This window comes from Telmatherina bonti, assembly GCF_933228915.1.
Source record: "Telmatherina bonti genome assembly, chromosome: 22".
NCBI lineage: Eukaryota > Metazoa > Chordata > Actinopteri > Atheriniformes > Telmatherinidae > Telmatherina > Telmatherina bonti.
In genome coordinates, this window is record NC_136631.1 from 25640514 (window position 1) to 25667793 (window position 27280).

Sequence of the window (27280 nt, forward strand, 5' to 3'; positions counted from 1 at the left end):
CAACGCATGCTGCCACAGTGACGAAACCCGAGATTAGCAGCTCACAGTTGCTTTTTATGGGAGCCTCATCTTTTTTTTTCTTTTAAAAAAATTAAGATTAATCTATTATTAATGTAGTTTGGCGTTCAAATCCTAAATGCGAATCTAACGCTTCTCTAAATCTGTCAAAAGAGGGACATGACATGTCAAAGGGAAAAACTTAATCCTGAAATCTCTCCGCGGTTTGCAGTTGAACGTAGCGTCTGTGGAGCGAGCAGCAGCTCTCTGAAGTTTACTACTGTTTCCTCGATAACAAAGAAGCACCGTTTTTCTTTTTCTACCATTATTCGACGCTAACGCAAAGTAAAAGGCTTGGAGACCATCTTAAAATGCAAAACGTGTATATTTGCCGTGTTTGTGTTTTGGGAGGTAAGTGGAGTTTAAGTTACAGCCAGACACGGAGTTAAGTTCACATTTGCCTGTTAGCATTAGCATTACGCTAAGCCCCTGGTTGGCTCTGGCTATTTTCTGGAATGACCACAGTGTTCATGGCTATTTTCTGGATTGACCACAGTGTTCATGCTAAGGTTACTCAGTAGTTACTGGAATTTACGTGGCGTTACGTCTAAGCAACCCGAAGAAACATAAGTTATCATTGAAAATAACTTGAGTAAGAAAGTTTAAAAGTGAGAGATATCAGTGTAAAAAGCTGCAGCGCGTTTTGTTTTGTAACCTGACAAAACAGGAAAACGCTGAAAGAGATTGATGTAACCAAATCTTTGTCTTAACATTTTCATCTTGACTTTCTGTCTCTTGTTTTAGGACATGGGGCTAGGAGAGGGGCCCTTTGAGTACCATTGATCGGTTAAAATTCAACACACCAACGTGATCAACCCCACTTCACCACGTTTAACCAAGCCAACTAAATGTAAAGGATCCCTCAGGTTCAAGCCATCATGGACATCTTTCCCCGGCCAAGCGGTGAAATTCAGAGGAAGAACCCCCAGCATGACTTTGAGCTCATTCAGAGGGTGGGAAGCGGCACATATGGAGACGTATACAAGGTACAGTGAAGCTGTTGGTTCCCACAGTGTGTAGTTATAGCTGGATGTGGCATGAATTACAATGACTAATCGGCCATAAACCCTGTGTTGTTTGTTTTGTAAGTCATGCTAACATGTGGCAACCACATTTGGCAGTAGTTTCCAAATGGCTACAAAGTTCTGCAGTGATAGTTTAGAAATATCTTTATTATAAAGTATATTGACAAGAGTATTTTTATTATCTTCTGTGCATCAGAATTAGATTATTAACTTCAAAGTATAAAATACTACACCTTCATATAAAATGTTAAAGCACTTACATTTCAGGGTTCCTACCTTTTTTGTTTCTAAATACTGTGAACTGGCAAGATAAAAAATAATTCATTTGTCCTATTTATTATTTACAGTTGTTAAAGTCAAATAAAATCTACCAAAACAGTGAAAATGAAAAGGAATGGACAGTATATTATCCTGACCATGCATAAGCAGGTGTCTTTATGTAATGTTTTTGTGATAGGGGGGATTTGTGTTGTCCTGTGAATTCATTATCAATGATTTACATGTAGCAGGAGTAAAAACTAAGAATCCACTGGAGCCATTGCTGCCTTTTCTTTTTCCAAACTGAGCTTTTTACTGGCTTTCATTGTTTTGGCTTTTGCTACTAATGCAACACTGGTTTGTTGGGATAAAATCAATCAGTAAAATAGGAGGAGGTTTCAACTCTGAGTTAAATCTGTTTTCTAATTTGCTCTATTTCTTTTTTGCACCTATTTTAATTGATCTCAAAACACTTTGTATCAGTAGAATCACGAGAATCTGGGCTTTGCAGCGGTATTTTGCATGTGAAACCAGTTAGACAGCATTTCCTGACATATTTGTGTAGAAAACAGACCTGCTTGTCTGAATACCCACATCACTTTAGTATTGGTTGCTGTTAACTAAAAATAAACAATCATGTCATCATCTTTCAGTAATATATAGTGATTAAAATACTGTAATGGTGTTGGGCACCAGATTCGCTTGCTTATTTTAGAGTCCTTAGGTTTCACAAAGTTTTCTTACCAAGATGAGACTAGGTATGTAGGTGTCCCTTTAATAATTGTACTGATTGAAAGGCAGTCATAAGATGGCAAAGCAGGCCAGCGCTAGACAGTTTTTTTTTTGTTTGTTTTTTTTAAGGAAGTAGAGCTGAAAAAAATACTTTACTATTAGATCATTGAAGACAAAGGGGGAAAAAAGACACTCTCAATACCTGTATTCACATTGTTCTTTTTTTCCATGGGCAAATATGAGAAATGAAATGTTTCCTTGTTCTTCAGTGTGAAGACTTGCTCATTACCTCCACTAAGGAAGTTATGTTTTTACCAGCGTCCATCTGTTTGTTTGTCTGTTTGTTTGTGTTCAAGATAACTCAAAAAGTTATGGATGGAGTTTCATGAAATTTTCAGGAGTTGTTGGAAATGTGAAAAGAAAGAACTGATTTAATTTAGGTGGTGATCCTGTTTTTGGATTACTTTTTATTATACTTTATTACTTTGTTTTTGATACTGTAAGATAACTATTTCAACTCGCGCTGATCTTTGGCTGCTCGGATTGGATGTAACTGTCATAAAAACAAAAGAAGAAGAAATCTGAGCATGTTATTGGGTGATGACCAACAGAAAGTCATCCCAGTTAACATTGAGCTTCAATATGAAGGTCTGCTGACATAGTTGACAAGTTTTTTAATCACAAAATGTAATCAATCATGAATGTAGGATGGTGGAATTCACATGTGAAGTTCCCTGAAAAAAATGCCGCACCTAACGGCTGGATTTAAAACTTTCTCAAAAGGCTAGAATTGTCCCGAGATCATGATAGATCACCCTGAGTGTGTGCTTGTGATAGCAATTTTCCCCATTAAGTTTTGTTGTGTGGTTCCTGAGATATTTCACAAGGTGTTGATGCTGGTGCGTTAGATCGCCTGCGAACCAGCCGAGTGGTGACAGTTAATTGAATATTCTTTACTACTGCCGTACTATGTTTTACCCGGCGTCCATCTGTTTGTTTGTTTGTGTTCAACATAACTCAAAAAAGTTATAGACGGATTTGCATGAAATTTTCAGGAAATGTGAACTGATTTAGTTTTGGTGATGATCTGGATCATCGTTTGGATCCAGGAACTTTTTAAAGACCTTGGTGGAGGTTTGTGCTCTCCGAGTGCTTTTCTACTATTCCTTGCTGTATGCCTGTAAGCTAAAAACCTTTTAAAGTTTAGCATCATTTGTCAAAATGAAAAGCAACGTGAAAATGTTTTGTTGAGCAGGAGTTTTTTCATTATTATTTAGTCACTTAACATTTAAAAGGCTCCAATTGCAGATCTAAATGGGTTACGCTTCAGTATTTCTGCAGGTACTGTTTTTCTGTCAGGGGCATACAGTTTTTCACAGTTGTTTATTAACCATACTTCAAAATAACCTGACAAGCACCAGATATCCCAGCTGTTTGTCTGTATTGAGGTGCAGTTCACTAAAAAAAACAAAAAAAAAACCAACCTTTTATTTATTTATTTACAGACAAATAGATAAACTTTTTTTTATCCAGTCTTGACAATTCAGCTGGTCTGTTATGGACTATCTCCATACAAAGCCTCTCTGGCCAGCCCCCACCCCCAGACAGGCTACTGGTGGAATGCTGCGCCTGGTATTCTCTCAGAGCTCGCAGGCTGAGGGCTGCAGTGGGCTGAAATATGATCCAGCCCCTGTCTAAACATGCGTTTCACTATGGGTGCGTTCGGTGCTGCGTTGACAGCGGAAGCACTTGGAATAGGGAAAAGTTCTCATTTGGGCTGCCATGCAATGATTTTTTGGATTGGCGCAGCTTTTCTTCTCCTTATTTGTTTACAACAACCTTTTCCATGAAAGTGTACAAAATGTGAATATAGAATATCCAACTAAAAATATGTGCTCATTTTGAATTTACTACCGTTAAAATTTACTAGAAAGTTGTTATAAGTGCATGTTTACTAGTTTGCACATTGTGAAACTGAGGAGATCATGTTCCATCTTGTCTAAAGTTTAGGGCTTTTATTGATAGTTTTATTTGCAATGTGTGTATTTAATAGGTGATAAACCTGGACAGCATACAAATTACCTTAGGTTGCATTCAGCCTGATAGTCTGCTAGATTTGGTCCAGTTGGTTTGGTTTTGTTGTGAGTTGCAACATTCTTCCAGTCAGATTTAGCTTTTGTGCTGGACCTAATCAAATGAAATGGACCTTTTAAAAGAATGTATTCTTTTGTACTCGAGGCAGAAGTGCAGGGAAAAAAAACACTGTAGAAAACGATAAAACAGTAAACAAGAAAACTCACTCACCTATTGACTAATCCCATCACATAAGAGCCAAACATTGATCTGCATCAGATCGTAATGGTTTTCGGTTGACCATGTTGTTATAAAAACGTTTACCACATTCTTACAAATATGACCATGAGCCATTTCTCCTGGCTGTCGTTCTACATGCATGCATGCATGTTTTGGGTGTGTTTACTCACAATCCTAGGCATTGTACCCACAATGCCAGGCGTTGTAACCTGTGCCCTGCATTTGGTTCACTTGCAGCAGACAGAACTACGTTTGTAGGTGGATCAGAGATCGCTTCTTTGATCCACATCAGAGTTTGGTTGCACATTAACACACATTCAAAATCATAATCATAATCAGACTTCACTGTAAACAAACCAGTAATTACATCAGAAGGGCTGCTATAAAAGTTTCTTTAATCCCCCAGTCTGTTTCTGTAGAGACATTCTGTTGTGATAAGTGCAGAAAATGATTTGGCATTGTCTTACTGACATGAGTAAAACCTCTGAAAAGACGTCATTAAAGTAGTAACAGCCAACAGAGAAACAGCCAAACGGCTTCACACTCACTACACTTTTTTTGTTAATATATTTTTTGTTATTTTTAATCGTCCTGGCTGTTTTTTAAAATGATTACAAATCATATACCAGCGCACACTCAATGACATTTCTGGTGAGGTTTTGTTATGTGAAACTTTCTTTTGTAAACTAAAAAATGTTAATAGTGTCTCAAAAGAATCATCTGTGCATTAATAACCTTATTACTGTTTTAGTCAAAGCTGCATTTTGGCTTTGGTCATCTGTCATCATCAGTGATTTTCCAGTTGAGACTCACTGAGGTGTCACATCCAGGTAATTAAAAACTTGTTTCTTCACAGACAGGGCACCGTTGTTGCAGTTACGCAGGATCCATTCACACATCAGATCAGCATGTTTTTATCTGTCCGACATGCTGATTGTTGTGTCAGATCCTGTAAGATATCGGTTACATGAGACCCCTCGTTTCTTTAGCTAAAGTGTAATGGTGGTTAAAGTTGGCTTCCTGCTGTATCACATATATGATCTGTCAACTTACAACTTCTCCTTTCTTGCTTCACTTCTCAAGTTGGTTCAGACTACTTCAGGAAGTGTAAAGTGAGCCACAGGTTGTAGGCAAGTTCTCAGTTTTTGCACTAACACACTTTAAAGCAGAACTGTCAGAAACATCCACAATAAAAAAATAAACAATCTTCTATCAGTGCAGGCCTGCCATCGTAGAACACAGAAGCATAAAAGGATTATGAGCTTTTTCATCATTTATGTGGGTTAGAGTTTATGTGTGTGTGCTTTACCAGCACATCCCAGTGTTGAAAGTTGGCCACTGTGGAGGGGTTTGTGGTTTACGGCTGATTTAGCTGCTCGTCGCATCTCTTCACTCCCACGGATTAGGGAGCATCCCATCTTGACCTGGATTCCAAAGATGGTGCAGCTGACTATGACACGGAAATTTGACTAACAATGGAGACTTCTAGTATTTATTCTTCTAATACATACTCTACAAATTTACAAATGATGTTTAAAAAAAAAAAAAAAAAAAAAGAAAAGGAAAAAAAAAAAAGAGAATAATTATGTGGCAAAGCTGGTAATTCAATTAAGGGGATCTAAAACAAAAGAAAACCAAAACCAAATTAAAATATTCAAGCATAAGTCATATTTGTGGACTGACTCTTCAGCCTGTGTATGACCATTTCTGCCCTTTCTACCTCTGTTGACAATGTTAAATTATGGGAACCTCGAGTTTAGGAGGTCTCGTGAGGACAAGAGGTAGATGAAACCAGTTGTTCTGGCTTTGCTGAGAATTTAGTGGCTCTGATCACAGAGGCATTGATTGGTTTAACACCCATCTTAGCCAATCAGGCTGCATAGCTGTGTCTTCATTTCTGTTCATTTGTTACAAATCATGAATGTAAAATTTCCATATCTGAAATATGACATTTAGAGCTTTAGGGAAGACTTTACTGAATTGCTTATCAAAGCAAACATTTGGTCTGTAATCTCCTCTTTCAGCTGATCTGAAAGAGGAGTCACCAGGGGTCACCACAGCAGATTATCTGTTAGTATTTGCTCTATAATGTCAGAAAATACTGAAAAATATCCATCAGAATACCCTGTCTTTACAAACACCCAACAGTGCCCAGAACTTTCATACAATGTTTATTCAATTTGATAAAAATCACTTTTTTCATACTATCAACATGAATAGTACTGAATTATTTGTAGCCCTCTTGACAATCACAGTGGTGTCTTTCAGGCTCGAAACATCCAGACGGGAGAACTTGCTGCTGTGAAGATCATCAAGCTGGAACCCGGTAGGAACAATAATCTGTCTCATCCGTTTTCATTATTCTGAAAATGAAGAAAACTCTCATTTTTCAATAGAAAGACACAAAAAAATGATCAATATTACACATTTAAATGCTAGGTCCTTACTGCTTGACATAAAATTTAGGGCTGTATATGTGCATTTTTGACATTTCTTTTATGCTTTTATGATGTTCATTTTTGTAAGAACCAGTGTCCTGAAAGCTGAAACGCATTACAATAATTTTTTTTATCACAATCCGGTCATGATTTCCAGAACGTCTGTTTTAGAGTGAGGCGAGTTCATCTGTGTGAAAACATGTCTGGCTGTGTCCAGCTTGGGGTCTGTGCTGGTAATGACCTACTGACAGAGTTAGTGCGATCCAGATTAGTGGATTACGAAAAAGGGCTTTGTACCACCAGCAAACAGACAGAGCTCATCTGATTACCAGTGAAGGAAGAGATTCACTTGCATTTGTTTTCTCTTTCATTCATGTCACTGGCTGTACTGGTAGTACTGGTAGTACTGGCTGTATTGGCGGGGTTTTCATGTGAAACCCATAACATTGTGCAGAGTTTGCACTTGATTCTCACATCTGACATTTTATCTGTAAATTCAAGATGGTCACGAGGAAATAAGTTTCCCTTCTGATCAAGCCAAGAAGCTTGAGCTTACATGTGTGACCTACTCCGCAGGAATGCTGGAAGAAGGTAGATTTAAGTGTCAGAGGACCAGGGTTTTAGCTGAAGTTGGAAGGAAAAGACAAAGCAGAACATATTTTCATTGCTTCAGTGACCTAAACTCAGCTCATCCATGTATCAAATGTGAAAATATAACTGGTAAAATTTATTTTCTTAACACATAATTTGTGTAGCCACATGGACTTTTGCAGAACTGTTATAAATAATGAGGGTGGTCAATGCTAACTTGCTAAAGGACAACTTTTTTTTTTTTTTTTAACTTTTTTTTTTTTTTTTTTTCTTTTTTCCCGTGGCTTTTGCAAGAGACATTCCTTTCTGTGCTAAAGGTAAACAGCTTTGGGTGGACCCTGCAAAAAACAGGTTTGACCAGTAGGAGTGACGCATGTCTAAAGAAAGTGAGCGAGAACAGCTGAATATTTCAGAGCAGTGGAGCTTTGTTGAACAAATGAACAAAATGGCCAACCAAGCTGGTTAGTTTTTACTGATGGAATAAAGAGGGGATCAGTTTCTCTACAGTGTGTCAAGTCAAACACAACATTTTAACACTAGTTCCCAGTCATCTGATTTTTTAATATAGGTGTATAGATACCATTTATCACATCATTTTAGTGCAAAAGCCCAATAGACATCAGTGAGAGTCAATGAGTTAAATGCAATTCTACTGAAATGCAAGCACTGTAGACAGTTGTTTTATTGAAGTTGAAGTCAATATAAGTATATATCTCAGTCTTGTTATTAGACTAATTCACCTCTCCATCATTTGTCGACACCTCCTAGCTATTTCCGTAAGAAATCCCATTTTTCCTTGGACTCATTTCCTTCAACAACTAAACAAGTTGAACTTCGTTTCTGTTAGTCATCAGTTCACAAGCAGTAACTCTTGTAAAAAGTTTTCTCATCCAAATACAGCCACAGTGTGTCTTTAAGAATTATAACTAGTTAAATGGTTTAAAATGCATAAAAATCTTCTTGGTGTGAGACTTAACATTGAATAATTGCAACATAGTGAATTGTAACCTGAGCCGAAGAGCAAGAATGTGTGTATTCAGAGCAGAGGGAAGCGTTCAGCTCGAGAGGAAGTGGCTTCATTCTCCAGCCTCGACTCACCAAGAGCAGAAGACTGTAGGGTGACTTATTACTTTTTTTCTTTGGACAGACTTTAGAGTCATGTCACTAAAATTACTGTTGCTCAAGCGTTTGCGGTTCTTTGCAGTCTGTCATTAGATGCATCTGAAAGCATCTTTGGTCATTAGTACTTTCCTGTGCATTTCTAGATGCAGTGATACTTTAATATAATCTAATGTACTTATTGTCCAAAGTTAAGCTGCTCTGAATGTTAATGTTAGAATACCGTTAAAACTCATTTTCATTTATGTTTTTATTAAAGATTTTTTTTTTTTTTTTTTTTATGAAAGCAGGTGCGGCAACTAATCTCTGTTTAAATGTTTATTTCGTCCCATTATGAGTTTTAACTGAATCCTGGCTACATTTCATCACAATCTGTTCAATCATTTGCTGATTACGTTGATCATCATCTAAACATTTCATTGTCATCAACAAGGGACATAAAGGTTATCCAGAACAAAAAGGAAGTCAAATTTAACATTAAAGGTATGATTACGTTACACAGACTCCTTCATCAACTGATTGATGACCATTTTCCTCATTTATAATCAGTCAACCAAAATTAGGTTGTAGAGCCAGATCCAGATGTCTTCGCCAACCTTAGAGTAAAACTTTAGGACTTGTCCACATCATAACACTGCTATTATGAATCGAATGAATAATCTAAACATCATATAAACTACTAATCACCTGACCTGAACGCCTCAGGTCCTACTTCGATTTTGCAGTTAAAACGACATTTTCCATAGTTTTTGTTTAAAAAACAAAACAAAAGACAACACAGGATAGCCAACATCTACTCTAATATTGTTGGCCTCGCACAATCAGATGTAATGCATTAAATAATTAGGATTTCATATTATGAACAAAACATAAGTGTGTGAGTTATCAAATAACTAGATAAATATTTTACAATCTTGTCTGTAATTTCGTGAAGTCAGAGGTGCTATTCACAGCAACTAATGACTAATCTTAATCCCAAAAGATTTACTACAATGCAGTATGATGAGTGTAATGAAACAGTGTACTGGACTAGTAGTAAGATGCCAACTAAAGTGTATATTACTGACGATATGTTTCATGTATGTCAGTGAAAAGCACAAGAAAGGTCCAAGAATGCTTGTGATTCCTATGTTCTTTTGTATTTACAGTGGAAAATGAATATTTGATTAAAAATTATCTTAAGTTCTACGTTGGAGTACAGTGACTCAAACATAATTTTGTTAAAAATGTTTACTTCAGCTGTATTGTGGCTCTTTATCTAAACGTATTAAATAAGAGATGGATAACTTGAAATACTATTATTGCAACCCATGTTGATTTTACTACTGTTTTATTATATTTTGGTATCATTGGCACTGTGTTATGTGTTTTCTGTCATGGGAATACGGATGGAAATTAGAATTTTGCTAAATCTGGTATATTTACTTTTGCCTTTTAATGAAGATGCACTGTCCCATTCAGATAAACCTAACAAGTCATATAAAAACAGAGGAACACATTTCTATCAAGCATAACAAAAGTAAGAAAATGAATCTTGATTATTTCTAGTAATCTGAAGAAATTTAAGTATTTCTTAAAACCATTTAGTTAGTTTTATGACATGAATTTAGACTCTGATAAGTTTCAGTTTAAAGCAGATGGAAATATTTCGGTGTGGTGTTGGATACTTTGGAAAATACACTGCAGAAATTCTAACCAGACTTAAATCCAGGCCCTGGCGTAAGAGAGTCTAAACACTTCCAGACAGGCTGAAAACGCAGCTACTGTGCAGCTGCTGCTTCGCTGAGTACAAACTGTTTATGCTTGATTGTCTTTGTGGACCAGGAGGTATTGCTTTAATTGACTGGAATGCGAGCTGCCAGGTTCAGTATCTGCGGCTGTGTGCGATTATGATGAGTAGAACAAAGCTACACTTGGTCCAAGTTACCATGCAAATAATTTTATCACAGAATTCATAAATTAAGAAATTTGTTTACATATCACCTTATTCCAGCTAATAGAAAAAAAGATTTGCTGGTGCCAAATTTCATTGCTAGTAATCTGAGATCCTCCGTTTAGATTTTTTCTTGGCTGTGTGTGTGTGTGTGTGTTTGCACTGACTTAGCTTAACCTGCACAGTTATCTGTCATGACAGCATGATAATACATCGCTAAAGCTGGCTGCCTGGTAGATCTTAACTGCTTGTTAATTTATTCCAGAGCTGTGTGTCTGCACAATTGGGAGCAGCTGGGCTTACATATTTTTGTCATTTTACTTCCTACTGGTCTGATGTGTTGGTGTACATTGCTGAACTGGAAAGAAGCCCTGGAAATTGTTCACTACCACATAAAGTTTAAAAGTACATGATGTTCCGTACAGTGTTATGTGGGCTTTTGGCCATCTGCTGCAGAGATACAGTATAGATCCATATGGTCAGAGGCAAATATGAGCCCCTACTGTAATTTCTTGTTTTGTGTTTTTTTCTTTTTTTCTTTTTTTTTTTTTTTTTTTAAAGTAAAGACTATTAAAATGCAACAAATTCTCATTTTAAAATGTAGGAAATCCCTCTAAAGAACTTTAAAAAAAACCCAACATTTTGTTCATGTGTCTGTGGATTTCTCTCTTTGTTTCCAGGGGATGACTTTTCCATCATACAGCAGGAAATCTTCATGGTGAAGGAATGCATGCACCAGAATATTGTGGCCTACTTTGGGAGCTACCTCTGGTAAGAGCCGCGCCAAAAATCTCCTCTTTTGTCATCTTGCAATTGGGTTTCTCTTATCTCACAGCCTGACCAAGGTACAGCATTTTAGGCATTAAAATGCTACTCTGTGAACGATTTAACAGGCTGCTTCTTCTCAGAACTCAAAGTATTGAATTGCTTTGTCACACGTGTGTGAAAGTATGACTCAACCCTTCATGGTCCAGGCTGGTGTTGACTCGCTCCTTTTGTGCCAGGATGCTGTGCTTATGTTTTACTGGGCTCTGTTTTTTCTGTGCCTGCTATCTTAGAGGAAGTAGGTCTGGTCCGCGAAAACATGTGGCTCAGACTTCCAACAGGTTTAACAGGAACATAAGTGTCTGAACTATTTTATTTGAGCCTTTGTGTAGACAGATGCATGTCTTTGCACAGCAGGCAAGCTCCTTATAGTTTTGCTACCCAGAGCCCAAATGGTTACATAAGACATTAATGAGCAACCTGTCATCCACTGATGATTCTCTAAATTTGTCTGCTTTGTTTGAGGAACTGTGTTTTGGTCATTAAGGGGAATTTATGTGTCATGCTTTTCATGGAATAATTTGCACAACCATTGAAAATGTATGAAAAGTAGCACAATGATGACTGGAAACCTTGCTGTGGTCAGCAGAAAAACATCTGGTTGTCATGTATCACATCTGTAGTATCATCAGCTGCTGATTTTTTCCCACAATAATCTCTAAAACACATTTTCAGCTATTAACATAATACTTTTCACACCTTTTTTTTAAAACACACATTACACAATGTTAAAATACAAAGATGTATAGTTTTTATTAAATGCAGGGGCTCCAAATACCACAATCATCTGCAAGTTCATCAACTAAAATTAGAGCACTGCACCTAAATTTGACTGCATGTGAGTAAAGTTAAAGACTGTTGTTTTTTTCCACTTACTGACTGAGTGTGATCAGCCTTTTGTGTCTCATTCATTGAGATTATCTGTAGATGTGCTGCTCGATTAAAAGCTCATTCCCAGCATGTGCTCATTTCTCAGAATCACTGTGTTGTAAATATTTTAAGATATCACATTTAAAAAGGTTTCAAATAACCTTTATACAGGCTAAACATGTCATCGACTTGTTTTTGATCAGATATCACTTTATCTCCTCCTTATATGTCATAATGGGGAAATGTACAGTTGTAGAGTAACTGAACATTCACCCAAGTTTGACGTGTTTCTTTTTATTTTTCTCTCACTTCCTCCCATTATGTGTGAGATCTGAGATGGTAATCCTTCTTTCTGTCTGTTCAAGAACTTAAACATACCTGATGGCTGAAATTCATCCTTAAATATTATTTCCCCTTGTGGAACAGAGTTGGCTTTACGCAGCTTTAATATTCGTTCTGCTGACTTCTTACCTTTTTTAATGATTATAGCCTGGCGTTTTCATCTTTCCTTATTTTCAAAATTTGATTACACTGATATGGAGGAAATATTTTAACTGCTACTGTGTAAAGAGATGACTGTTGTTAAAAATCTGCTTTCTTCTACTTTTGTTCATCTTGATGAACTTGCATGATAAATGCCTGCAATACATACATACATACATACATACATACATACATAGCAATGCAGTTACTTGTGAATAAAAACCAGACTCATTTTCAGGTTAATATTTCACAAACTTTGGTTAAAGTGCACAACTTGAAGGGCATTCAAGTTGTGCACTTTAATTATTTTTGGTGCAAGTAACTTTTTTCCATGTGTACTTTTAATAAAAAAATGTGTTTTGAACCCCAACCTGAGATTGCAAAGATTATAAACAAGAAGTGGTTTTCATTGTTTTTAGAGGTTGTGTGTTGAAATAGTCTTCTGTGAGGGTGTGTGTCTGCATCTTCACACAAATAGCATACTAGTTAAAGCCATTGTATGTAGTATTAATGACTTGGTACAGTTGTTTAAAGTAAAATTGTGTGGTATTTTTTGGAAGTATTTCTTGAAATGTATTTTAGCTCTGTGGCATTTCTCTTTCCCCTTTAAACTTTTCACAGCATGAAATTTAGCCGCTTTGTTCTTTTTTTTTTCCAGTCGGGAGAAACTTTGGATATGTATGGAGTACTGTGGTGGAGGATCTCTGCAGGATATCTATCACGGTGAGCTTTTCTCTTATAATACACAGTTAATGATGAGCTTTTTGTTTGCTCTGCAATCACTGAATAATAATCTGCTTATGCAGTGACTGGACCTCTGTCAGAACTTCAGATTGCTTATGTCAGCCGAGAGACTTTGCAGGTAACTTTATTTTTTAAAACCAGCCATATTTTTTGTAAAGCAGAACAGAACACAGAGTACTTTTATTTTCTTTTGCAGGGTTTGGGTTATCTACACAGTAAGGGCAAGATGCACCGCGATATCAAGGTATCATCTCTTTGTTTTTAGTGGGGGTTTTTTTTGTTGTTCTTTCATGTCATGCTCATAATGATTTGCCATACTCACTCAATCTCACAATGTGATTAATCAAAGAAGCAGCAATGGCACAGACACTCTTCTGATAGTGCTTTCGTTGGCTGTTAAATGTGACTTTTCTCTAACAGCAAAGTAAAGCAAGGTGTGAAATGTAATCAGGAAAACCATAGCTGAGAAAGGCTTCACTTGAAAGCGAGTGGCCTGTAGTGTCCCTCTTCACTATTTTTTGTGGTTGAGCTGTCGATAATTATGCCTGATGCATGCACAAAAGGCTGGAGCCTCTTTCTCTTATGTGTTATCGTAAAGGTCAGGGCTGGACCTATTATCTTTTCTCAGCTCTATGCAGCAAGCACTTCCTGTTTCCTCTGCTCTCACCGCTGGATGCCTCCAGAGAGACTGTCAGTCACAGCCAACAGAAACGGTTTTAATAGTTGTGATGCTGGGGCAATTTTACTGACGTTCAGATCAGACATAAACAAATCCGCTGTTAAAGATTCAACCATGCACACGTTAACCACAGAAGTTTAGACCTTATTGTAGCTGTTTGTAAACCTCTTGAATAAAGCATCAGCGCTCTTCATTATTTTCGGCTTTGCAATGAGATTATTAAAGTGAAATGTTTCTCTGTTTTGTTCACAGGGTGCAAACATCCTTCTGACAGACAACGGGGATGTGAAGTTAGGTAACAGGCTCTTTAACATGTTAATTCTTGAGAACTTTAAATCCTTTGTGGCTTTTAGTCGTATGTGCATTACATAATCTGAAAAGCCCTGTCGATCCTTGTTACAGCTGACTTTGGAGTCGCGGCCAAAATAACAGCCACCATTGCTAAAAGAAAGTCTTTCATCGGAACGCCCTATTGGTGAGAACGTCACCCTTTTCTAAGAGGATCTGGTTTGTGGTGATGCCAGTGGTTTGATTCATACTTCACCTGAAAAACAAAAGTTCAGTTTCCCTGTGTTGTGTCATTGGTCAGTTTTTCGCTTTTCTCAGATTACCAGAGAAATACTGTTCAAGTAGTTGCTAATGTTCGTAAATCTAACCATCCTTCCAGTTTTATGTTTGAATAACTGGTAAAGCATCTCGCTGACTGTGTTTAGGATGGCTCCAGAGGTAGCAGCAGTGGAGAAGAACGGTGGCTACAACCAGTTGTGTGACATCTGGGCTGTTGGCATCACATCCATTGAGCTGGCCGAGCTACAGCCTCCAATGTTTGACCTGCATCCAATGAGGTGTGTTTAACTTCCACCAAGGAAGATTCAGTCAGAGCTTCTACGCATGAATCCAAGACTGTTTCCTGCTTTTGTGTTTCCTGGAATATATCCTTGAATGTTTGGCTGCTTGAATAGCCATCCTGTTCTATGAAAGAAATGTTTAGGACATAATAAAAGAATAAAGTTGGCCTTTTCATTAATAACTTCTGCATGCCTTCTTTTGACTTATGTGAGTTGAAGGCTAATTTATTTATTTGTTTGCTTTTTAGGGCTTTGTTTTTGATGTCAAAGAGTAGCTTCCAGCCTCCGAAGCTAAAAGACAAAAACAAATGGTGAGTCGGAGAATAACTAGTCATGTTATTAAGGGATTATTTAGATCTTTTTTTCTTTTTCTTTTTTTTAAAATACAGAATATTCATTGGTGAAAACATGGATGAATATTGTACTAAAACAAAACTATCTTGTCCCACAGGTCTGCTGCTTTCCACAACTTTGTTAAAGTGTCTTTAACAAAAAATCCAAAGAAGCGCCCCACTGCAGAAAAACTCCTTTCGGTAATAATTTATTCTTGACTTGTTTAGTTAGAATTTCAGAATTTATATACAGTATATTAAAGTGGATAAGTATGTAGTAAATGGATATTGTGGAGTACACAGAAGTACACAGTGAACCAGGATGAGTAGAAAGAGAGTGGAATTAGAAAAAATGAGTACACTTCACACTCAAATTTCTTCAAGTTAAGATTTGATGATGCAATATTCATATTATTAGTATTGTCATTATTTTTTTGTTCTTTCTTTTTTCTGTGTCTCTGTGTGTGCTTGTGTGTGTCTGTGTGTGTGTGCATGTGTACATATGTATGTGCATATATTTTCTTCATTCAAAATAAATTAACTAAGAGTTCAGCAGCACTTTAGGTGGAGCGTCTTTGTGGTGAAACTGAATATTTACCTGAATGCTATATAATCAGGCTTTGATCTTGAACTGAAGAAGCTACATAAATATTGAGGTGTTTTGATATCTACTTTAAGTGCTTCAGTTCAGTAAAACAACACTACAGTTTTCATTTCTAAGCACCAGTAAATCTACAAACCGAGCTCCACTGTTTCTTAAATTATTCTCCTCTCTGATAATACAGTGCCTCTGAGGATAGCTGCTCTTGACCAGTAGTCCTGGAAATACATGATTAATTCAGACAATTTTAATTAATCTGACAAAGAAATTAGGGTTCATAACAGCTCTGTATTGTAAAGCAAGTTTAATGGCTGTTTAGTGTTTGATTGCTAATCAGAGATAATAAACATCTAAACCTTTTGATAATGTCTTTAATGGCATTTTGTTTTCTCTAGCATGTGTTTGTAGCCCAGACGGGGCTGACGAGGAGACTCGCGGTTGATCTTCTAGATAAGATGAACAATCCAGACAACCACCAGCATTACGGTGAAGTGGATGATGACGACCTGGAGGTAGTCTTGGATTCCATCTTGCAAGCACTACTATTTTAGAAATGTTTTTAATCTTTAAGCAGGGATCAAGAATAAACTTCTACAGGCAACTATTTGGACATATAGTTGAAAATATGTTGTTTGCCAAAGTTGAACAGTTGAAATAACCATAATAAAATCATTGAAAAACTTATAAACTTAAATAAATAATTTTGTAATAAAACAGATAGCAAACCTGACAGACTTGCCCACACTGATCCATCTGATCAGTCAGTGTTATCGCTCTACCAGCAGAGAATGTAAATAGTAGAACAGCAGGTTTTCGCAGCTTGGCAACAAAAGACAATCCATGACTTTCTCCGAAATGTTGTTTTCATGTTCCTTTAAAACTTCCCTTCATCTTTGTGTTGATTCTTTCCACTGACATCTTTATTCCAACTGTGGTCAGTAACACATCTATGTGACGGCCAAAGAGGTGGTACCAGAGGCTTTTAGAAGACCATTGTGCTTTTCTCTCTCAGACAGCAGTAACACTGTGTTGGACTCAATGAGTAAAAAAAAAACCCAAATGCTATTGACTCCAGGCAATGGAGCTTGCAGCAAGCACTCAGCCTCTGGGATGCATAATAATGTGATGATGCACAAGGAAAAAAAAAGCTTTTAACACTGCTGGACTTGAGAGGTCTTAAAACTAGTTGCTACTGACTTTTTTAAAATGATGAAGCCGTAGCTGTTGCATAAGATGGGAATACTTAATCACTGCTTTCCCACAGTTTGAACACATTTCTTTATTTTCTTTAATCTCTGTCTCTTCCACCGTTTGTTCCAGCCCATCTCAGCCGTCAGACACACCATCCGCTCCACCAACAAACACGCCAGAGCTGAGAGGACACGCTCAGAGATAGACTGTAAGTGAACACAAAGCCCATAGCCAAGACAAGCCCCCTGCCTTGCGCCCATGCTATCATTGGTCCATCTGCCTGTCAGCCTGGCCGCTTAGGTTGACAGAGGTCCAGTGGCTTGTCTGAGGGTCATCCCACTAATCCTGCAGCGCTGTCTGGCACTTCTCCAGACCTCAGCTTGTGGTAGTGTGTGTAATAATAGCCTGGCGATTCATGGAAGAGAAAGTGGATGTAGTTGAGTACTTCGTGACATTCTGTAGCTTGTATAGTTTTATACATAAGTTGGTGCTACTCATCCCTAACTTTTAATCTAGCTTGTCTGAAGGGTTAGAGGTCCCCTTAAGAATTCAGTTTTCAGTCAGACATTGTCAGGAGAGGATCCAGATATAATTGTGCAAGTTCAATATTGTAACACCCTTCAGGGAAGTTGTGGTGTTGAGGACACAACTGAACATCGTTGCGCTCATTGCATCAATAATCCGCAGCTCTTCCTCATGTCATCATTTTAGTGATGTAGCAGCCTGGCGTCTGTCAGATGTTTGTCACATTTATTTGTAGGGCTTCATGCATCATTGTGTTTTGTGCTTGTTTGTGCTTTCATCGTTTGTACCAGATGCACGTCCTGTTTGGTTTTTATCTAAATTTCTCACTATTATCTGACCTTCCCTCCTCCATGAAGCAAACAATGGAACAGACCAAGGAGGGCCAATCTCAAGCCCTAGCTTCACTGAGAGGCACAGGGGGGATGCAGGTTAGTTACAGTGTAGTGAGACACTGTGTGTTTGTCTAATTCCCCAGCTCACTTCCATCTCTTCCTGAGAAATTGGACAATGGAGCATGATACAACTTGGGTTTGAAATTGAAGTGACACTAACAGATTTCCACATAGGGTTGCTACTTCTTGTGGCTTTCCCTTAATCAAGGATGAATAATCTGGTGTTGTCACACCTTGGTTTCTGTCAGACTGACAACTGTTACAGTGTCGGCGATGACTAATCAGGCTCTGACAAGGAAATAGGAATCATGTCTAACATGAACCCTTGGTTTTACTCTTTTTTTTCCCTTTACTGTGTGGTTTCATAAGTCTCACTTTACTCACTGTTCTCTGTGTTTGAAAAACAGCATCACTTCCACATGATCAGCATGCCTCAAGAAGGAAAAAAAACAACAGAAGAAAAATCTCTCCTAAGAATGCTGAAATACAGAGTTCCTTTGTTAATAAGAAGCTGATTATGTGGGAGTATTTATTGGCAGGTCGGTCGCTTGAGTTCACCTTTGTATTTACCGCAGGATCACGCTGCGATTACGTTGGACACTAAATGGATCAAATGTTTGACGAGTTGCAACCTCAAACCTAAACTAAGAATATTTTGCTCTGTGATTTATTTGTCATCCTTCCTCTCTCACCAGTATTTCCAACATGATCATATCTGGTTTGTGTCAAGTGCAATCTTTGTTTGTCTTTTTAACTAACTCATCTTCGGGCCTCAGATCAAACATTCACATAACAGCTTCATAAATCAGCAAAAGATCTCTGTGGTGTTATGCCAGGTGCGACGTTATGGAAGCGGTTTATCTCTGTTTTACTTCATTCTTATACATAATTTTCTCTTAAGAACAGATTTGGAGTGTTTCTCATACTAATGCACTGGAGGGTGACTAGGAAGGCTTTGTGTGTCTTAATGCGTTGAGTGCTGATGCCCTCTAGTGTCAAAAGCGTGAGCAAGAAAAACAACTGAAAACACTCTTTTATTTACAGTCGACAAGCTGCAGTTTAAACCACCTCTCCAGAAGGAAACTGAGGCTCATTCAGAAATGGTAATTTTCATGCTCAGTTTAATCTCCAAATATGGCAAACGATATTTTTTCCTGTTTAATTTTTATTACTTGAAAAAATACTTTTAAATGAGATAAAAGTGGAAACAAGTTTAAGGTTCTATTTTTGTGCATGTTTGCCTTTCCACAGGATGTGAATAAAGATAATGACTTCCCCTCCCCTTGGAGCCCCTTTGCAGAGGGAGGAATAACAACCAGGTAGTCCATGGAAACTGTTGTCATGGGAACTGCTTCTATTTACCAAGTCTGTCTTTCTCTCATTACCTGGCCTGTATTTGATAAATGAATCTCTTGAGACCCATTCACAGAAGGTGAAGATGTGTGTTGCATTGCTTTCACTTCTACACTGAGAGTAGCTACTGCATGCTAGTCCCGATGGTAGTTATTTCATGTATCAAGCTGTATCACTCTTAACCTGCTTTCTCACTTGACCTAACCTGTTCCCGGAGAAGAGCTCACTTCCCCTGTCCGCATTTATAAATGTTGCTTTGGTATTTAAGCTCCTTCTCACTTGTCCGTGTGCTTTGACTTTTTTTTTTTTTTTCCTTGCCAACTTTCTCTGTCCTCTTTTGGCTGTCTACCTCACCATGTTGTCCCTCGAAGGAGCCTTCTCAAAAGCGTTGAGGATGAATTGTTCCAACGGTAACGCTAATTCTGTGTGTGCTGTAGTCCCCTACACCATCCAGTCCTCCCTCCCCTTCCCTTTGCATTTAGGTTAAGAAATCAGCCGTCCCCACACCCATTCGTTCAGCATGTGTTGTGTGATAATAGATGTAGATCCAGAAATGAACACCTTGCTGCCATGTTGGACAAAGCAAATAAACACAGCAGTGTTGTGATCATGCAGCGCTAAGCCTGCACAGAAAACAGTCAAGTTCAGTCCTAGAAAAGCTCAGGTCTGCAAGTTTTAGATGTTGTCTCATTGAAACGAGTCACTGAGGAGAAATTTATTAGCTGTTAGGTGTATTTAATTAGAATCAGGTGTGTGTGTGAACAGGGAAGCATCTGAAATGTGCAGGACTGAGATGACTGAATTTGCTTACCCCAGTTTAGGGTCTTTCACTGCAGTTGTAAAACAAATGCAACTTCTTTCCTGTGAGTCATTATTTGCTCCATTAACATCCATCCCGCGCCACACAATGAACATGACCTTTAACACTGATCAGTGGGTTTGTCACCTGCAGTGGACACATCACTCATCTGGAAGATGCCTTTGAAGATGTAGAGCTGTAAGTTATGTCAACGATGAGATTTCTTTTAAAAAAAAAAAAAAAAAAAAAAGATACGTAGTTATTTATTTACAAAGTTTACATCCTTTCGTGCAAAACCCTTATTTCAGGTCAACTCTGAAGCCAGGTGCACCTCCTCCTCTGCCCCCAAAGGTAATGTCAGTGTTTTTTATTCTTATGTAAACTTTGTGGCACAGCGTTGGACTGGTTTATTCTTTTTGCTCTTCCTCACAGCCACGAGTAAACAGCTCATCTGAGGAGTATGGACTAAACGATGAGAGGTGTCTGACCGTTCGGAGGTTCCCTAACTCGGAGAACGGACCGAGCCAAGTGGCTCGCAGACAGAGCACGCCTGAGCAAGGCAACAAGGTGGAGCACTCATCTCCAGACTTCCTCTCTGCCAGCGTCAGCAGTCCTGGCCTTTTGTCTCATGCATCTGATCCTGGTGAGCTTCAAGATTTCATTTTAGGGAAATAATTAAATGTTCTGTGTCATAGTTTGTTTTGTGTCTTGTAACCTTGAGTGAATTTGGTCTCTAAAAGACTACTTCTTTTATTTTTTACAAGCTCCCTTTAATTTTAGATTTAAAGGTAAGAAAGGCTGATGTAAACTGGTCTAATTTTAGGATTTATCCATTTGTCTGGTTTGACATTACGATTGATTTATTATTTGTCCACAAATGTAACTTAATCTGCTTCATGTTTTGTGATAGATAATGATTCAGATGACAGTGTGAATGGAAGCAGCCCGAAGCCACCACCCAACCGGGAGCACCGGAAAAAGGAATTCCCTGTGAGTTTATGGATATTTCAAGTATTACATTACAGAATTTGTTTTACATTTCTAGTTTTATTTGACTTTACAATAAAAACATCTTACGCTGTGCAGCATCTCCAGCTCGCTGGCTGACCTCACTCTGAGACCTCAAATATGAAGTTTTTCTTTTGGCAGACCCAAAGCTGAGAGTTTGAGAGAGATATTTGGCATCCAGACATGCTGAATGTTGGACTTCCACAGAGCATGCACAAAAAACAATCTATATTCTTTTCATTCTGGCTCATTGTTTAGGCTGCAGATAAATTATGGATCTGCATTTTCATGTAATTGTTGTTGAGTTGTCTGTGTGTTCAGCATCTGTGGTATTTTATGGTTTTCATTTCCTCCACTCCTTCTTAGAAACCAGCGATCAACGGCCTACCACCCACTCCTAAAGTCCTGGTAAGTGAATCATTTGCATTGTCCCTCTCAGCGTTCTCTCGACCCTCCCGGCATGGTTTCACTGACACTGTTATTAAACTCTCGACTGAGCCATTGCTGCACATTCTGTAGATATTTGGGGTCTGCAGAGTTTCCTGCACTGTGGTTCGGCTCGTTTCCACCTCATTAAATCTGGCTGACATCTTGGCGCTTCACTGAGAGAGATGCTGGATTGTTTTTGTTGTTTTTGTTTTTGTAGATGGGAGCCTGTTTCTCTAAAGTGTTTGATGGGTGTCCATTGAAAATCAACTGTGCCACATCATGGATTCATCCAGACACAAAAGGTAAATGCAACGCAGTGAATGCAATGTTCAAATATTCAGCATTCTTATGTTTTGTTACAGCCGGTGCTGAAATATATATTTCTGTTTTGATAGATCAGTACCTAATCTTTGGGACAGAGGATGGCATCTATACACTTAATCTTAATGAGCTGCATGAGGCAACAATGGAGCAGGTAAGACCAGCTAAAAGCAAGCTGAATAAATGCTATCCTAAACGGCATTTGCCATATTACATCTGCATTATTTACTGATTCTCCACTGAAGCTGCATCTGTTTAACAGCTGTAGATATTGTGCTATTGTTGACTCCCTGAGTTGGATAAAATCGTGATTACCAGTTGCATTTTTAATGTTTCCAGATGGATGGTTTCTAAATGGGAATCTAGTAAAAGTAGCCTGAACTTTGAAAAGATGGCTTAATGCTACATCATCCAAACATAAACTAATATTCTGCCCCAGTTGTTGATCCACATAAGATTTGACATAGTTTATACGATGCAGCCTACACCATAGAAATGTTGAACAAAAGAAAATATAAGATTAGAAAAAATAACCAGATAGCTTTTGTGTATTTTCAGATCATTTCCTGATTAGTGTTAATAAGAGAAAAGACCTGGAGCTGGAGAGAACCTTAATCTGGGATAATGATGCTTGTACTGCTGAAGCATTACAACCTAAATTCAACAAAAAGCTGGATGCTTCATCTTATGTCAGCCTGGAGATTCTTAGAGATTACATGTTCTTAAAGGATGAGAGAAAGTTTGGCAGACCTGCTCTCCTTACTGGAGTTGTTAAGCTGTAACTAAACATTTCAGAGAAGGAGTTCAACAAATGCTTATTTCACAGATAAATGTCCTTTTATTTCTTCTTCTTCCTCGTGTTCTGCTGATTGTCATTTTTTATTGAAACTCTTCTCAAGCTCTTCCCAAGGAAGTGTACGTGGCTGTATATTATCAACAACAACCTGATGTCTTTGTCAGGTAAGTGATGGACTTAACACAGCTTCCTGCTTTGCTGCCCACTGTCACAATCTGCTGCTTCTTTGTCCTGTGTTATCTGGTTGCCCCTGAAGGCAACACAATCATTCCATGTCTGCAGTCCCAAAATAACCATTTCTTTTGTTTGTCATTGGAGAGCCACCATAAGATATATCACATATGTCCTTTATGGGCTGAAAAATTGGTATCTTAATCTTTCTATGCAGCAATTCGTACCAGCTGCAAAGTCTGGTGTTGTCTCTTTGTATAAGAGACGGATTTGGTATCTGTGGTCAGAAAACTCAAAATCAGCCACCATTCGATACCAAACTGTCTGCATTTGGCTTTCCTAAGAGCCTATCCTTTTTCTCAGTTTAACATTTGTGGATGGGATTACAAAGCGAGAGGTCTACTTTCGGTTTTACCTTCAGCAGTTTGCCCCTTGGTATACTTAACCTCTGTTCTCTTCTCCTCTTCCCTTGGACTCTGTCCATCCTACTCTCGCCTGGCTTGATTTGATATTCTACTAACTGGCTTCATCAGAAGGTAATCATGCTTCACATCATCGTCACACTTCCGTTTTTACCCCTGTTCACATCTAACCTTTCTGTATTGAAGCTTCTTTGTTGGTAAATTACCTAACTATATTTAAATAAAAAAGTTTACTTATATTATAAATAAGTGCAGTTTGTGTGACTCATGAAGTTAACGCAGATATATACTGTATTCTGCGGCAGGGAGATCCTTCCAGTTGTATTCCCACAACCTCATCGGGCTGTTTGAGCAGCTGAAGAAGCCTGGCAGCCTGGCAGCTCAGCTCCAAACTCATCGCTTTCCAGACAAGATTTTGCCCAGGTGAGATCACCTGACCCAGACTTGGGTTTGAATCCTGCCGTCTGCACACTTTTTTTTTTTTTTATCAAACTCTTGTTATTTTTAGAGGGTTTTTTTTTTTTTTTCTTTGGTGTTGCCAGTTTACTCTGTGCATTTTTTTGTTGTTCTACACTGTCTACTGTTGCGACAAATGACTCCAGCAGAACCAAAGAAAAAAAAAAAAAGGAGAACAACTTCCCTCATTATTAGTGTCATCAGATCTTTTAAGACTGTGGTCACAACAGCTTGACTGTTTTTCTCCTCAGGCGATTTGCCTTGACAACTAAGATCCCCGACACAAAGGGCTGTCACAAATGCTGCATTGGTGAGTGATCTCTCTCTCTTCTCCCAAGCAGAATGTCTTATTTATCCCCTCTTCCATCATACAAGACTGTGTCAATATGTGTCAAACATCTCCCACCAAGTCATGTCTTCCTTGTCCTGGAGACACTCTAATGTAGGCTCTGAGAAGCTTAGGTCATTATTGTAAATGAGAAGTTGTTCTCAACTAGTTTTACCTGGTTAAATAAAAATATAATAAAAACTATTCTGGCAATGTCTTCTTCTAATTTATCTGACAGTGAGAAACCCATATACAGGCCACAAGTACTTGTGTGGAGCTCTTCAGTCTGGGATAGTCTTGCTGCAGTGGTATGAACCCATGCAGAGGTTCATGCTCATCAAGGTTAGTGGAGATTTTTTTCCGTCAACTCATACATGATATTTCTTAGGACCAATTTTTATTTCTTCAGTGTGTTTTTCCCCATTAATGTAATGTAATTTGTCATTTATGTAATTTAACAATCAGAAATACTCATCACATCTTTTATCTCTGGAGGATGACTACTTTGGATGATGTAGTTGTTTGGACCCGTCAAGTGTCACCATCTCTGCAACGTAGGATTAAACATTGAGACCAACACGGGACACTAACTCCTCTGGTCTCTCTCTTCCTGGTGCAGCACTTCGACTTTCCTCTTCCCAGTCCACTCAGAGTGTTTGAGATGCTGGTGGTCCCAGAGCAGGAGTATCCTCTGGTGTGTGTTGCCATCAGCCAGGGTACAGAACCAGGCCAAGTGGTCTGCTTTGAGACTATCAACCTAAACTCTTGCTCATCCTGGTTCACTGAAATAGGAACAAGTAAGTCAAACGTTTAATTTAGATGTGTTTGTGTCATTTTACTTCCACACTTTTCCATCTACATGATGCTGAAATAACAGCTTTTGTAATTCTGTATTAATAAAATCAGTGGCTGCTGGTTAAGGTGTTAACTGAATGGGCAACCTTTCCAGTGGTATTTCAGACACCTGTTGTCTCATAACTCATAACTTAAAACATGCTTATTGAAATGGCTGTATGAGGAATTTTTATAAATTTCCAGTAGAGAAAACACAAAACTTTGGAAGTAAAAACATGTAGTTGGTTTGTTTTTTTAAGCATTTCACCCAGAACCACCTCATATCCAGTCTAACAACAGATCTGGGGTATTTTCTAGTCCTGTGTAAATGAGCTGGACACTACATGATATTTACAGTATTTTCAGAATATTTACTTCTGCGTCATGCCCTCCCCCTCACCCACAGCTAATCAGCAAGTGGACGCAATTCATGTCACCCAGCTGGAGAGGGACACCGTGTTGGTGTGTTTGGACCGTAAGTACAGTCTCATCTGCTTTGGTTGGTTTTGTTTTTTTATGCTTAATTTTAAATATTTTAAACTGTTTGTTAAATCTTCTCCACAGAAAATTTAAAGATAGTAAATCTCCAGGGCAAACTGAAGTCCAACAAGAAACTGGCTTCGGAGCTCAGCTTTTGTTTCTGCATTGAATCAGTTGGTAAGCTTCGAAACATGCCTTTATTCTCTGAGCATTTAGGAAAAGCAATTCCAGGACAAGAAGTTTTGGATGTCACGACTCGCTCATGTTGGAGGAGCTCATCTTATCCACCAAACCGATAGTCAGCCGTACGGCATGTCTGCACATGGGTTGTATTGGAATAATTTCGTTTGTGTCGGGTTGCCAGGTCAATGACAATATAAGCTTCTGATTCTGAGTGCTGGAGGAGGCAGACGGTAGTAATGTAACCTAAACAGGTTGAACTCAATCTCTTTACTTTTATTATCTTTATTTAGCCAAAACAAGCAACATTTTCACAACATCATGAAGTTGAGTTAACTGCATATTAAAGATAAAAACAAGTGAGACTATCTGTACTTGACAGAAATGCATCTGTATGTTCGAACCCTGGCACCACAAGCAAACCCAGCAGGGTGCCACCAGTTAGTTGTTCGCCTCAGTTTGGTGTATCAGAAGCCTAAAACCCAGTAGTCTTTGCAAAGATCTCCAGAAGAGTTCCCAGAGAACTTGGCTACATGGCAGCTACATGACCTTGTTTTATCTCAACTCATTCAGGCCTGATGCAAAATATCTATGATTTTAAGTTTCAAACAGATGCAATTTGAGCTTTTATTAATTTAAAAGTGCTTCTTAAACATATTACATAAATAATTTACTCAAATATTTTATGTTAGCCTTGTTTGTTTAGTTCTGCACTGACACACACTTGCCTCTGTATTGTCACAGTGTGCCTTCAGGATAGCGTCCTGGCCTTCTGGAAGCACGGCATGCAGGGAAAGAGCTTCAAGTCCAATGAGGTAAACTCTGGGGAAAATCATACCATACTTATCAAAGACGCACTTAAATGGACTTTGATGTAAGGGTTTCTCTTTTTCTTTACTCTGAGAACAAAAAATATGACGATGATGGTGTCTTACGCTTGAAACCAATATTGGTCAAAGTTTCAGAATTAGTTAATTATTTACATTTTGTGTCACCTCTCTGAGTGCATGGTTGTTTGCATAGCTTATGAACAAACACAGCGGTGTCTTGTCTGCAAAGTATTCCATTTCTCAGTTTGTATGTGGACACACTGCAGAAGACGAGCCCTCGATTGGAAACAAACAAAGCATGTTTGTGTCTCTCCAAAGTCATGAGTGATTAGTCCCTTTTTATTCAGTTTTAACCTGATGGTGAGATAAGTTAAGCAACGCAGCAGAAGTTCAAGAGATCACAGGGAGGTGAAGCATGGTGTTTTTATGAAAAGTGATATGGTATTACAGGCTACGCATCTGAAAGCTGACTGTGTCTGACATGGCTTTGAAGCACTTGACTGAAACAAAAGGTCCGTTTTTTGAGTCTGTCCTCGGCCCAGCTCGACAGCTCTTCCATAGCGAGGATTTATGAAATGTCAGCAGCAGCCATGTAAAATTCATGTTTGATCATAGATGAAACCTGTCCCACAACAGGGAGCAACACTAAATAATTCAGCCTTCGTGTATATGATTCTTTTCATAAAGGGAAGGCACTGAAGGGGCTCAGGTTTGGTGATCCATGGTTGCCTCGGTGGGTGCTCCACCGATCACCTGAAACCTTGTTGTCATGTAGACTTAAACAGATCAGATCTCTCCCAAGGCCAAGGGCTTACACCTTGCAGGTGTCACCCACCGACTATCTCACATCTGTCAGCAGGTATTCATGATATGTCAACAAGTAAGTCTTTTGAAAGGACCCTTGTCTTTTACACTGC

The 27280-nt window shown here is 38.4% G+C and overlaps 1 protein-coding gene across 4 annotated transcripts in view; it reads left to right on the top strand.

The window, feature by feature from the left end:
- Positions 1-28: 28 nt before the first annotated feature.
- The window catches only part of map4k5 (mitogen-activated protein kinase kinase kinase kinase 5), a 31852-nt gene continuing 4600 nt past the window's right edge, over positions 29-27280 (top strand). Inside the window, exons 1-32 of one of the 4 annotated variants that reach the window (XM_079262382.1) lie at positions 29-408; positions 802-1043; positions 6654-6711; positions 11147-11237; positions 13303-13367; positions 13451-13506; positions 13585-13632; positions 14320-14362; positions 14470-14542; positions 14781-14912; positions 15164-15226; positions 15367-15448; positions 16244-16360; positions 17169-17247; positions 17921-17992; positions 19001-19059; positions 19208-19275; positions 20244-20306; positions 20417-20459; positions 20541-20751; positions 21019-21098; positions 21483-21524; positions 21763-21847; positions 21941-22020; positions 22766-22826; positions 23561-23678; positions 23963-24021; positions 24278-24381; positions 24659-24836; positions 25280-25348; positions 25438-25530; positions 26278-26348. In XM_079262382.1, the coding sequence (XP_079118508.1) occupies positions 936-1043; positions 6654-6711; positions 11147-11237; positions 13303-13367; positions 13451-13506; positions 13585-13632; positions 14320-14362; positions 14470-14542; positions 14781-14912; positions 15164-15226; positions 15367-15448; positions 16244-16360; positions 17169-17247; positions 17921-17992; positions 19001-19059; positions 19208-19275; positions 20244-20306; positions 20417-20459; positions 20541-20751; positions 21019-21098; positions 21483-21524; positions 21763-21847; positions 21941-22020; positions 22766-22826; positions 23561-23678; positions 23963-24021; positions 24278-24381; positions 24659-24836; positions 25280-25348; positions 25438-25530; positions 26278-26348 (2571 nt within the window). In that variant the 5' untranslated portion in view covers positions 29-408; positions 802-935. The remainder of the gene's footprint in view (positions 409-801; positions 1044-6653; positions 6712-11146; positions 11238-13302; positions 13368-13450; positions 13507-13584; positions 13633-14319; positions 14363-14469; positions 14543-14780; positions 14913-15163; positions 15227-15366; positions 15449-16243; positions 16361-17168; positions 17248-17920; positions 17993-19000; positions 19060-19207; positions 19276-20243; positions 20307-20416; positions 20460-20540; positions 20752-21018; positions 21099-21482; positions 21525-21762; positions 21848-21940; positions 22021-22765; positions 22827-23560; positions 23679-23962; positions 24022-24277; positions 24382-24658; positions 24837-25279; positions 25349-25437; positions 25531-26277; positions 26349-27280) is intronic. The other 3 variants (XM_079262383.1, XM_079262384.1, XM_079262385.1) reach the window with 3 other exon arrangements.